Consider the following 12488-nt stretch of genomic DNA (forward strand, 5'->3'; position numbering starts at 1 on the left):
TAATTTGGAATCTGTTAAATCATTACAGAAGGACTTGGACAGCATACAGGCTTGGGCAGATTTGTGGCAGAGGAGATTTAATGTTGTCAAATGTAAGGTATTACACAAAGAAAGTAAAAATGTTTTAATACACAATGGGAGGTCTGAAAGTCAAGAGTACACCTTATGAGAAGGATTTAGGAGTATTAGAGCACTTAACTTTATTAACTGCCAGACAGTGCTCAGAAGACATTCTGACAGAATGTCAGGTTATATAGCACAATGTGTGAATTTTAAGTCCAAGGAAGTTATGCACAAGCTATATAATCTACTGGTGAGGCTTCATCTGGAATACTGGGTGCAGTTTTGGTCTCCAGGCTACAAAAAGTACATAACAGCACTAGAAAACATCCAGAGAAGAGTGACTAGGCTCATTCTAAGGCTAGAGGGGATGAATTATGAAGAAAGATTTAAAGAGCTGAGCCTTTTCATTTTAAGCAAAAGAAAATTAAGAGGTGGCATGATTGAAGTGTTTAAAATTATGAAGAGAATAAGTACAGTGGATTGAGACTGTTATTTTAAAATGAGTTAATCTAGAACATGGGGACAGAGTTAGAAACTTGTTAAGGGTAAATTTCACACAAATATTAGGAAGTTTTTCTTTACCTAGAGAACCATAGACACTTGGAATAAGCTACCAATTAGCTTTAGGGACTTCAAAACTAGACTTGATGTTTTTTTAGTAAAATTAAGCGGATATTACTGGCAAATATTGTTGGGCTGATTGGCGTATTTCCATCTAGATTGTTCTAATGTTCAGAGAAACAAAAAACACAGCAGTTTCTGATGTTATTATACAGTGATTTCACTTTGGTCTGAACAAAGATGTGCAAAGGAGATTTGTTGACAAAGTGTTGTGCACACCTAATTGAACTGATTTACATAGTTACTTTAAGGTATGCATTTTATGTGGCCTATAGGTATTTATTTGGTTTAATGAATTTCACAATTCTTGGTAAATGATGCCAAACAAAACTAGCAAGTAAACGAATGTAAGTTCAACTTAGCGTTTTAGAACTGAGTATATTTACATATTTGTGTAACACTGGCAGTTGAATTTTACAAACATGACAAAAATGAAATAATGCTATATTTAACTACAGTTCTTTACAATTATAAAACTTCAAAGTAGGTTTTAATTTTTATGAAAGATATTGCTCCTTACTTTACATAAACTTAACTTGCTGTAAACTCCTTACTCCCTTTCCCTAGTTTAATCAGTTCTAAACTAACCTCTTTAAAGGGTTAATTTAGTGGTGGCCCTTCAGGGTTCATCCTACACCTCATTGGTATTTTAGTCACTGTCCATTCTGCCATGTAATCAAAACAGTTGCACACTGGACTCTGTTGTGATGGCTCTCGACAGTCTCCTACCTCACAACTTCAGGAATTTACACAATTTCTCTAAAGGGCACCTGCATGCGGTCTTCCAATTCTTTATTCCAGTGGGCTCCAGCTGTATCTTACTGTAATTCAGTAACTCTGAACTTGAAGTGCAAGATTGGCTGGTATTTCTTAGAAGCTTCCATGAACCTAAACATCAAGCACAACTTTCATTGTATAGCCCTCATATTAACAGTATTTGGAAGAGCTTATAATTCCATCAAATTTAAGTGTACAGGTTTAGAGAAACTACTGTAGTTGTTTAGTCCTAATTTGTTCCTAATTGCCTACATCACCTATTAATAAATTTATCACATATACAATTTTTCATTAGTTCCATTCTCAGTTACTTTTCTTCTTAACAAAGATTTAACTGTTTTATGTATTTCCATAAAAACAATAAATTACATAATTATATGTAACATTCATCATAGCCTTCTAATTAACCCATTGAAGCATTTACAGCAGATCACAAAATAGTCTACTAAACCTTATTTTTCACCACCAAGACGTGAGTTTTTTGAATATCTCTTGAAAGAAAGGTGCTGCTTGTGTCACTGATGATCACAACATTTCTAGAAACATGTCATCCCTAGTTATTAATGTAACACATATTCAGGAAACTTGACAAAGGTATATTCTGTTTTCACAGGAAAGAGAAATACAAGGAAATCTAAAATTTTACTTCTGTTGCAGAAAACTAACCTGGTTGGATCATATTTCTTGCGTAAAGGTTTAATCAAGGAGGCAACTGAAGCCCACACAATACTATATACACAGTATATGGTCTTATAATAAACAAAACTGGCAGGTAAATGTCCATTCCTATGGTGGCAAAGAATAACAAAACAAAGTGTACAAATGCTGAAATTAGATTTAATAACACTGTATATCCCACTTTATGATTTTGGTCATGCCCTTATAGTTGAGGTGGGTAGTGTGAATGTAGGATTGTATAGGGCACATGAGATACCATCTTGATAAAAGTGCAATTCCCTTTCTATGTGCGTCCTCAGCTTCTGTAGGATGTAAACTCATGAGAACATTTTCTCCTATCCTTTTAAGTGGTGTAAAATATTTAAAACACCTGCTAAGCTGAACAAACATTAGCTCTCTAACTCAGGAGTGGTGATATCATTTTAGTCCTGGTTTCACCAGAATTATTTTTAAAGTCATTTCATCTGTGTTAACAATGTACTTGCTTACCTCTATATTTAATTTCTTCTGTAGAAGCTCTCTTTCCTATTAATTCCTTGCACATTTTCTTGGTTTCTTGGAGCCACCTAATTCTGTCCTGCATTCCTAGCCTGTGAGTACAATAGGTCTGTGAGATTATTAGTGCCTCATTAGAGACGACAGAAGGTGATAAAATAAATCCAAAACATTCTGAGCAAAGTAACTGCAGGCTCCTGAGTGTTTAAATTCCATCAAAATTACATCTAGCCTGAAGAAAGGGCCTGAGTTACCTCAAAAGTTTGCATATTGTAATCTTTCTAGTTAGCCAATAAAAAGTGTCATTTTGCTTAACTACTCATTACATCCGTAATGACTAACACAGTACAAAACCTTAGTACTACAATTCCATCAAAAAAGAAGGACATTTAACAGTCAGTTGTTTTATATTGTTGCCCTATCCATTATAGGACAGAGTGTGATAGTCAGTCACTAAAGATAACAGGGCAACTGTTGAAGAAGAAAACAGAAATAACATTGCGCTTCTTTACTCTAATGCAATTCCTAATGATATTCTTTTGAGTCCACTAAAGTTAACTACTGGTTATGACAATAGATAAGCTCAAAGTTGTTAAACCTGTGTTGATGAAGATGTTCCTAAGTGATGTAAACCACTAGACTACGTGTAAACATCTAAATGAGCATAAGGTGGCATTTCTAGAGCTACACACATTATATTTGATTGTGATGGGAACTGCTGCATGTTTTGCATCATTTCAGAGTTCTTCATTTTCTTTAAGCTCTAATCCCTTTCCATTATTCAATGCTGAGCAACAGGGAAATATTACCTTTTATCATATGAAAGGACATTAACAAAGTCTTTGAGCATGGATGAATTAGTCAGATCTTTTGGCTAGGGAAACAGAAAACTGATACTGTAAAATTATTTATTCTAATTAATCTTTACATCGAATAAAGTGAGTTTTAACATTTGAAACTAATAAACACAAGTACAAGCATAAAATGTTAAACAAATGGAACTAGTCAAAGGTTATACTAAACAAGGTAATATAGTAAGAATTAAATTTAAGTAAATATACATGCAAGAGTCTTTATAGTTCAACTTGAAGGTGTTAATTTGTTATTTCACTTATGTTTTTTAAAAGTTATGACTTATCGAGTCATAATTGTCACATGTTTACAGTGCAATGAAATTCTTACATGCTTGTGCCCAATCAACTAGCAACCCATTTTCATTCTCCTGCTATGACAGTTGGTTCTAATGCTTGAATATTTGACCAGACCTGCACTAGAGACTGCAAAACAAAATTAAGAGATACTTTCCCAATTGTTTAAACCAATACAATTTATCATATATAGGTACCACCTTTACATTAGATATATTAATGTGTATTTGACTAACTTTTGTATACTCTCTCAGCTCAATTGCACTATTTTGATACCTTAAAATGTTCTGAAATACAGTATTTTATTATAATAAATCTATAATAATAAAAGGCAAAGCCCTCACTGACTGACTGACTCACTCACTCACTCACTCACTGACTGACTCACTCATCACTAATTCTCCAACTTCCCGTGTAGGTGGAAGGCTGAAATTTGGCAGGCTCATTCCTTACAGCTTACTTACAAAAGTTAGGCAGGTTTCATTTCGAAATTCTACGCGTAATGGTCATAACTGGAACATATTTTTTGTCCATACACTGTAATGGAGGAGGCGGAGTCACGTATCGCGTCATCACGCCTCCTACGTAATCACGTGAACTAAAAACAAGGAAGAGATTTACAGCATGAGTCAAACGCAGGAACGAAGGTAAATGACGTTAATTTTTGACTGTCTTTTAATACTGTGTAAGCATACATATTAACACATGTGCAATTAAACGTGTGCATTTACGGGGTGATTTCTCAGGCTTAAAAGCTCGCCTTTTATCAAACGCGGGAACAAAGGTAACTGACGTTGTTCACTGTCTTTTAATACTGTGTAACCATACATATTAACACATGTGCAATTAAACGTGTGCATTTACGGGTGATTTCTCAGGCTTAAAAGCTCGCCTTTTACTAAAAAGGTAAATGCAAAACTATTTTCAATCAGTTTAATGAAACGCTCCCGTTAAGGATTGCAATAACATATTCGCGAGATAAAAGAACGAAGTAGGGGGAAATGACGGAAGAGCCGCAAACAGCGAAGAGCAAAAAATTAATTAAACAATTGAGAAGGGAGCGAGTGAAGCATTCAAGCATGTTCATAAGGGAAACAAAGCACGGTGTAAAACGTAAGTTTAAATTAAGTTTATAGAAACGCTCCCGCTGCGGATTGCAATAACATATTCGCGAGATAAAAGTTTAATGAGAAGACGCGAGGTATAAACGAACCACACGCCGTGGCGCAACGTTAGGGGCAACAGTTTCAACCATTCTATGATCTGCTTCTCGCAACTGAAAGACGGCACATGGCGGATGTTAGCCGACTTGCTGACCGCAACATTAGGGGCTTCAACTCTGGCGCTGACGCCACATCTCAGTGCCAACACTTTCCAGACTCTACTTAAAACACACGCCCTCCTCACTGGACAGTTAAAAAGACCAATCAAACTAACGATGACATCAAGTATTACCCAATCAAAAGTAGGAAAGGAGGCATCTTCATAAAATGCGTGTGGGATGATTTGCATCAGACGCTGCTTTAAAAAAAATGATAAAAAAAATACGGGAGAAATCCCGTCCAGTATTGATTCAAAACGGGACGCGCAATTTCATTCTGAAATGCGGCACGATTCCGTATTTTAAAGGACGGGTCGCAACCCTACAGTGCCAGGTAACCACCCATACAATCAGATTGTGATTCAGACTAGGAATGGAATGAATGTAATTACCCCGATCTACATACAAGCCGAAAGTCTTGCAACATTCAAAGATGATGGTTTGGGATAAGTACACCATTCAACATAAAAGAGCTTATGAAGCCTTCAACCGAAAAAAGCAACATCTCAGAGATCGTAAAAAAAAAAATAGGAGGTAATATCATTTTACTCGCTGTACATTTTATTCAAACATTACCAATTATTCCACGAGAGAGACCAGCAGATGAACTCAACGCGTGTTTAAAATCCATGCTTCTCCCACGCTCGGTTATATGTCGCGTGTTCTCGGGTAGGTACACCAAAAAATGTATACATTTAAGCATGTAATGGACAAACAAAAAATGAGGTATACCCGAGGGCACTGCAGTAGTACTTAATCTAACTTTACTTCTTAAATGTTAATGTTTTACTGTTTAATAATTTATACGCTTCTTATATGTTGTTCTAATTCTTTTATCAAAATACCACTGACAGCGCAATGCACGATAACATGGAGTGAATACACCATACGCATCCGCCCACGGCCGCCCTGCTGTGCTCAGATAGGAGTTGATTGTACAATAAAATAAAATAAACATAAAAAGAGTAATACAATCATCACCCATAAAGCGGATAGTAGACGTGACGTACTATATGTGTACCAGATTTCAAGTCAATAGGTGAAACGGTTTGCGAGCTACAGGTGATTTAAAATCCTGGACAGACACACAAACTGCCACGGTAGCAAATTACAGAAGAAGATTTTACTGTTTAATAATTTATATTTATATGAAATGTGCTTCTTATATATTACTTCATATTCTCATATGATAATGATGTTAATATTTATATTGATTTCTATGTTATTGAAACTGCATGTATGTGTGTATATGTATGTGTATATATATATATATATATATATATATATATATATATATATATATATATATATATATATACTAGCAAAATACCCGCGCTTCGCAGCAGAGAAGTAGTGTGTTAAAGAGGTTATGAAAAAAAAAGGAAACATTTTAAAAATAACGTAACATGATTGTCAATTTAATTGTGTTGTCATTGTTATAAGTGTTGCTGTCTTTTATATATATATATATATATATATTATATATATAATATACACACACACATAAACATTTATATACATATACATATATATACATATCTACATATACACATATCTACATATATATACACACATACATAAACACACACATAAGACTTATTGACTGAAACGGGCTTTCTCGAAAACAGTTAGGGCTTTGCTACAGGATACACCCTCCACAAGTTAACCAAGTAAAAATAAAATATATATTTCTGTTTTATTTAAACCTTTTAAGTTCATATGCATAGCCCCATTTGGCTGTTTAATTTTTTTTTTCTTTCTTGAGTAATATTTAATCTCCTTAAAGAAAAACAACATATCCATTTTACTTTTTTTGTATCTGTGTAGTAATATTTTAGTGTAAAAGAATAACCAGTATTTAAACCTTTTATGTTACTTTATACATTTATTTTACACAATGTTGAAAAATTAATAAGAAACCTACATATTTTGGCAGCTGCTGCTTTAATTTTCAATGAAATGAAAAAAGCTCTCCAAGAGAAAACGTCAATGAAGAAGAAACAGTTTGCACTATCTAAAAAGGAGAAACCCTCATTTATAAAAGTTTGCTGCAGATGACTTAACTGAAAATAAATGAATAGTTCCTATGTGTATAATACATATTTATCTATTTGACTTATGCCTTTATTCCACCAACTTACAACATCTGAAATACAATTTGTTACATTACTTTTGTTTTTTGCAGCACAGGCAGGTGAAGTGACTTCCTCAGGGTCACACAGTGGTGTCAGTACCAGGATTTGAACTGACAAGCTCCGGGTTTGCTGAAATATTACTGAAGAAAGAAAAAAAACGAAAATGGGCAAATAGGGCTATGCATACAAATGTCCATCCATCCATTATCCAACCTGCCATATCCTAAATACAGGAGCCAATAAGTAGATATGTATATATATAGTATATATATATATATATATATATATATATGTGAATGTATGTATGTATATATCTATGTCTATATATATATATATGTAGATATGTAAATTTGTATATGTATATATATGTTTATGTGGATGTGTATATACGTATGTATATGTAGATATGTGTATATGTAGATATGTATATATATATATGTTTATGTATATATATGTTTATGTGTGTGTGTGTGCATATTATATATATAAAAGACAGCAACACTCATAACAATGACAACACAATTACATTGACAATCATGTTACGTTATTTTTAAAATGTTTCCTTTTTTTTTCATAACCTCTTTAACACATTACTTCTCCGCTGCGAAGCGCGGGTATTTTGCTAGTATATAATAAATATAATATTGCCTATTTTTTATTTTAAAATGACAAACTAAGATTGCTTAAAGATGGAAAGTAACATTTAATTTGGGCCATTGAAATGTAAATCATAACACTATATGTTCTGTAGAAAGTAGTTTGGTAACTTTAATAAGTAGCCCTATCTTTTAATAGTCTCTTTTTTCCTTAATTTAAAGGAAATGAAAAATATTATGGAATAGACTATACAGGCATTGTATCCCTTCATAAACGATCCATTTATAACAACCTATAATTTGAAATGCCCACTCTGCAATACATTGTAGTACCACTAGTGAAGAACAATTGTATAATACTCTGTTTGTTCCCCAAGGATGGTACCAAGACATTTACACGGTCCCCATCATGGCGAAAAATGTTCCGTGAGAAGGACCTTCGAGGGGTGACATCAGACTCATCAGAGACACTTCCTGCCAACTTCAGAGCTTCAGCCCTGGCAACACCCAGTGTGACACTACGAAAGGTTCAGTCAGAGGGTAAATATAATTTATTGATGAGGGTTTCTCCTTGTGTTTAATTTCCAAACTGGAATTTCACTGATCTTCTACCAAGTTAGTAATCAATCCAGCACTTTTTATCTTTCCTATATATGAATGTCCTTCTATCTGAACTTGGGATTCCATGCTGAATTCCCTGTTTAAGCTAAAGTTCTTTTTGTAATCTCATTTTCCAGTAAACTCATCCAGCTCACCACGTGGGGAATCTGGATCGGTGCGGACTTATTCATGTTAATAGTGCCAATGACTAAATGGTAAGTTTATATGTATGTCTGTCTTGCTTTTTGACATTATTTAATAAGAGTTTGTCCACAAAGTGGCATTATTATATTTTCACAACATACTCTAATCTCTGATGATATATATCAGCTCTGGTGAATCATAACTAAATTTAGTTTGCCACAAGCCCTTCAAAATCTTGGAAATGTATTGAAGTCAATGAGGAAGGAGGAACTCAACTAGTTTGTAGTGGCTTATAATGGTGCAATGTTTTTTACATGTCCTTGAGTGCTATGGAAAAATCTGGCAACTATACTGGACTGATTATTGTGGCCATATATGTAATCTAAACTGTGAGGCAGAAGTGGTAAGTGCTGTGCCACCATACCTGAAACAACAAAATATGCAGAATGAGCAAATACTACAAACAAAATGCAACAAACAGCTATAAATTAGCAATAAGTAAATGTAGAGAAAAGCCAAGCAAAATGCCACCTTTTATTGGCTAACTAAAAAGATTACAATATGCAAGCTTTCGAGGCAACTCAGGTCCCTTCTTCAGGCAAGATGTAATCAGAAGGGGCCTGAAGAAGGGGCCTGAGTTGCCTCAAAAGCTTGCATATTCTAATCTTTTTAGTTAGCCAGTAAAAGGTGTCATTTTGCTTGGCTTTTCTCTACATTCATAATGGCTAACACGGTACAACACCCTAGTACTACAATAAGTAAATAAAATATAGATCATTGCATTCTAATCTTGAGGCATATATTGGTTGTGCAACAAAAGTGGCATCATGGGACCAGCTCGTTCCATTGTTTGACTTCGCAGCTCCAGACACAGCATGAACATCTTCTTTGTTTCCCATGTATTTCTATCAAGAAAAAAGAAACACCTTGTAAATAATAATAAATATTTTATTATTTTTTCACAGCATGTCATTTATTTTCTGAAGAGGGGAGGGGGAGAGAAAGGGCTCCTTTAAGGCTTGTTTTGAGTGGGCACATGGCTAATTTGCATGCAGTTTAACAGCACGTGAGTTTCAGTATTATATCCTGTAGCAGTATTCGTAATACTGCCAACATTTTGTTTATTTTTTTTTAATGCATGTGGGATGGAAATCTGCCAGTGTTACTCAGCCTTTGTGGCTTTAGGTCTTTATTTTTACCTTTTTAAGTTCATTGATGACACACTTACAGCAAAAGAAGCGCCCTGGGGGTTGAAATGACCATGACTTCAAGAAAAGAGTGCAGTTAGAGACAGGAAAATTATCACACAGCCCTGGCAAGTGATTACGTGGATGGTTTCAGTGTGTCTTAGTAGCTGAAACACCATTTTGTTTTTTTCCTGTAAAAAATACAACATTCTTACTGTTTGCATGCATGAAAGTTGTGCATGTGACTGCTACAGCTTTTTAACATCACACTGGCTTTGCATAGCATCATGGGGCCCTTGGAAAAAATGTTTGACTAAGCCGCTGCACAACGAATTTCCAGGAAAATATTCACGGAAATAAGATCTCTGGTGAACACAGCATGTTCACTGTGAAAAATGACTTTGGCATTGTTCTGGTTACAACTGCTTATATCAGCCATGCCACATCAAATGATTTCCACAGCTTCACATGAAATATGCCAGTATGGCCAGATGGACTCAACTTCTTTATTTCAGCCTTTTTTTTATTATCTGGACTTTGTTAACCTTTCCAACTCATAATTTCCAACTAATCTAAATTATATTTTGCTATCTTTTCCCAAATGTTTGAAGTATTAAAGTATGTCAAGTCTAGGATTATTTCATATTTGAAAATGTGCTTCTGTATAACAGCTTTTAGCTTTCAGAAGCAGGTGAAAGTTTGTGAAACATCCTTAGCAAAGCTGCCATAGTTATGATACTGCCTACACACCCTGCCTTGTCCGGGCACAGGATTTGAAGTCTTGAACAGAATCCAAGACCTGAACATATCTATCACTGGCAATTGTTGTCATTTGGTAATCAGGATCATCATTTTCCTGGTCCATGCATTTTTTTCTGAGGTTGGCGGATCAGTTTTAACACATTATTATCATGATCAAGAACTTTTATACAAGAGAAGAGTGTAATTATTAGTCTTAAAAGCATCTCAAAGGGAACAGAAGTTTCTATGCTAAGAACAGAAATGGGTAATCAAAAGTTTAAAAGAGAAATTCAGTAAATGAATAAAAGTATACTGTGTGTACATATAAAAAAATGATTGTTTCATAAATATATGCATTGGTTCATATATATCTCTCTATTATAAAAACAATCTTGGAAAGGAAAATCAGGAAGACGAGACGTGATCTTCTTGGAAGACACTTAAAAGACCCACAAGACGAAAGAGATTGGCCACTGAGCGACTCACGAGGACCATAAACATGAGACTTTCTTGCGTGGATGTGGAACATAAGATTCTTGCAAGACACGCCCTACTTACAACCAATATCAAATAAGACCACGGGCAGCAAAACACTCAGTCGTGTAAAGGCATGTAGCAGACACAGATCCTGTGCTCTCAGCTCATATAAAGCGTATAAGGACAATATGTTCTAGATGAAACATCAACGACTAATTGAAGAAGAAAAAGCAGCGCGGAGAAAAGAGACCCAAAAGCGATGGAGAGAAAAAAAATGCAGATAAAAGATCATAAAAGCAGTGGAAGTCGAAAGGTTAAAATAAAATGATGGCGTGATACACATGCAGAAAAAGGTAAAGAATATGAAAGCAGTAAAATTCAAAAGTTTTGTAGAGTCCCAGCCAGGATGAAACCTTTTTTTTTTTTTGAGTGACTGTTAGGTCCGATTGAGAGAGGGCGGAGTACAGCACGGAAGACTGACAGCAGGGTATTGATTGATGCGGTAAGGTGGGGGGGACCCCGGACGGGAGGAGGGGTTGGAGAGGGTGCTAGAAGGTTGTGTTTGGGTTTACGAAGTCAGCGTTCTTTTTCTTGATTGTTCAAGTAAAACTTTTATGAGACTTTACTACGTCTGTCTGTTTTTTTTTTTACTTCTCTTTTCGAGCCGGACGCGGAGGACGCTACAGTATCAAAAAAAGATAGTAAAGATTGCATTAGCACAAACAACAGGAAATTATTACTCGAAAAAAGGGAAAATAATCATCACGGACTAGGTGTAATTGAAAAAATAGCAGGACAAAGCGAGGTCAGAAATAAAAGACAAAGACTAGAAAACAAAGTAAAACATCATGAAGAGGTTGAAAAACGAGGGGGCGAAACACATGCAGAGCAGGTTAGAGATAATGAAAACAGTGGAATTCAAAAGACACAAAAAAACATAGGTACGATATAAATGCAGAGTAAGTTACAGAATATAAAAGCAGAAAAATTCGAAAGTATCAAAAAAAGATAAAGAGCGCATTAGCGCTAAAAAAGAGAAATTATTACTTGGTGAAATAACATAAAGGCGAATAGAGATGGAATATATGGACATAGGTGATATATCAGAATTATGGAAATATTGAAAGGCTTTGAAGTTTAAGTCAGAGACTTGTAGGTCGTCTATTTCGTGTTGCCATCAAGGAAAAGTAGTGTTTCTACACAATGACAAGGCATATCCAAGAGAATTAAAAGATTTGATGTTTGGGGAAAGTGAAATTCACAAACAGTTGGTCAGTCATTTCCCAACCCGCTATATCCGAAAACAGGGTCACGGGGGTTTGCTGGAGCCAATCCCAGCCAGCACAGGGTGCAAGTCAGGAACAAACCCCAAGCAGGGTGACAGCCCACCGCAGAATCCACAAACACTACAGGCAAAATATAGGAGTCTACAATAATCTTTTCGCCTTCGCATCATTCAATGCTCAGAACGTAGATTTACACAATAATGGACCATATGCTATGAG

At 35.2% G+C, this 12488-nt stretch overlaps 2 protein-coding genes across 2 annotated transcripts in view; both read left to right on the top strand.

Annotated features, from left to right (window-relative positions):
• The window catches only part of LOC127529574 (uncharacterized), an 813564-nt gene that overhangs the window by 504126 nt on the left and 296950 nt on the right, over positions 1-12488 (top strand). The window lies entirely within an intron of this gene.
• The window catches only part of ppfia3 (PTPRF interacting protein alpha 3), a 454572-nt gene that overhangs the window by 366754 nt on the left and 75330 nt on the right, over positions 1-12488 (top strand). The window contains 2 exon segments of the mRNA XM_028813664.2: positions 8212-8374; positions 8572-8649. Coding sequence (XP_028669497.2) covers positions 8212-8374; positions 8572-8630 — 222 coding nt within the window. The 3' untranslated portion in view covers positions 8631-8649.

This window comes from Erpetoichthys calabaricus, chromosome 11 (assembly GCF_900747795.2).
Source record: "Erpetoichthys calabaricus chromosome 11, fErpCal1.3, whole genome shotgun sequence".
Taxonomy (NCBI): Eukaryota; Metazoa; Chordata; class Cladistia; order Polypteriformes; family Polypteridae; genus Erpetoichthys; species Erpetoichthys calabaricus.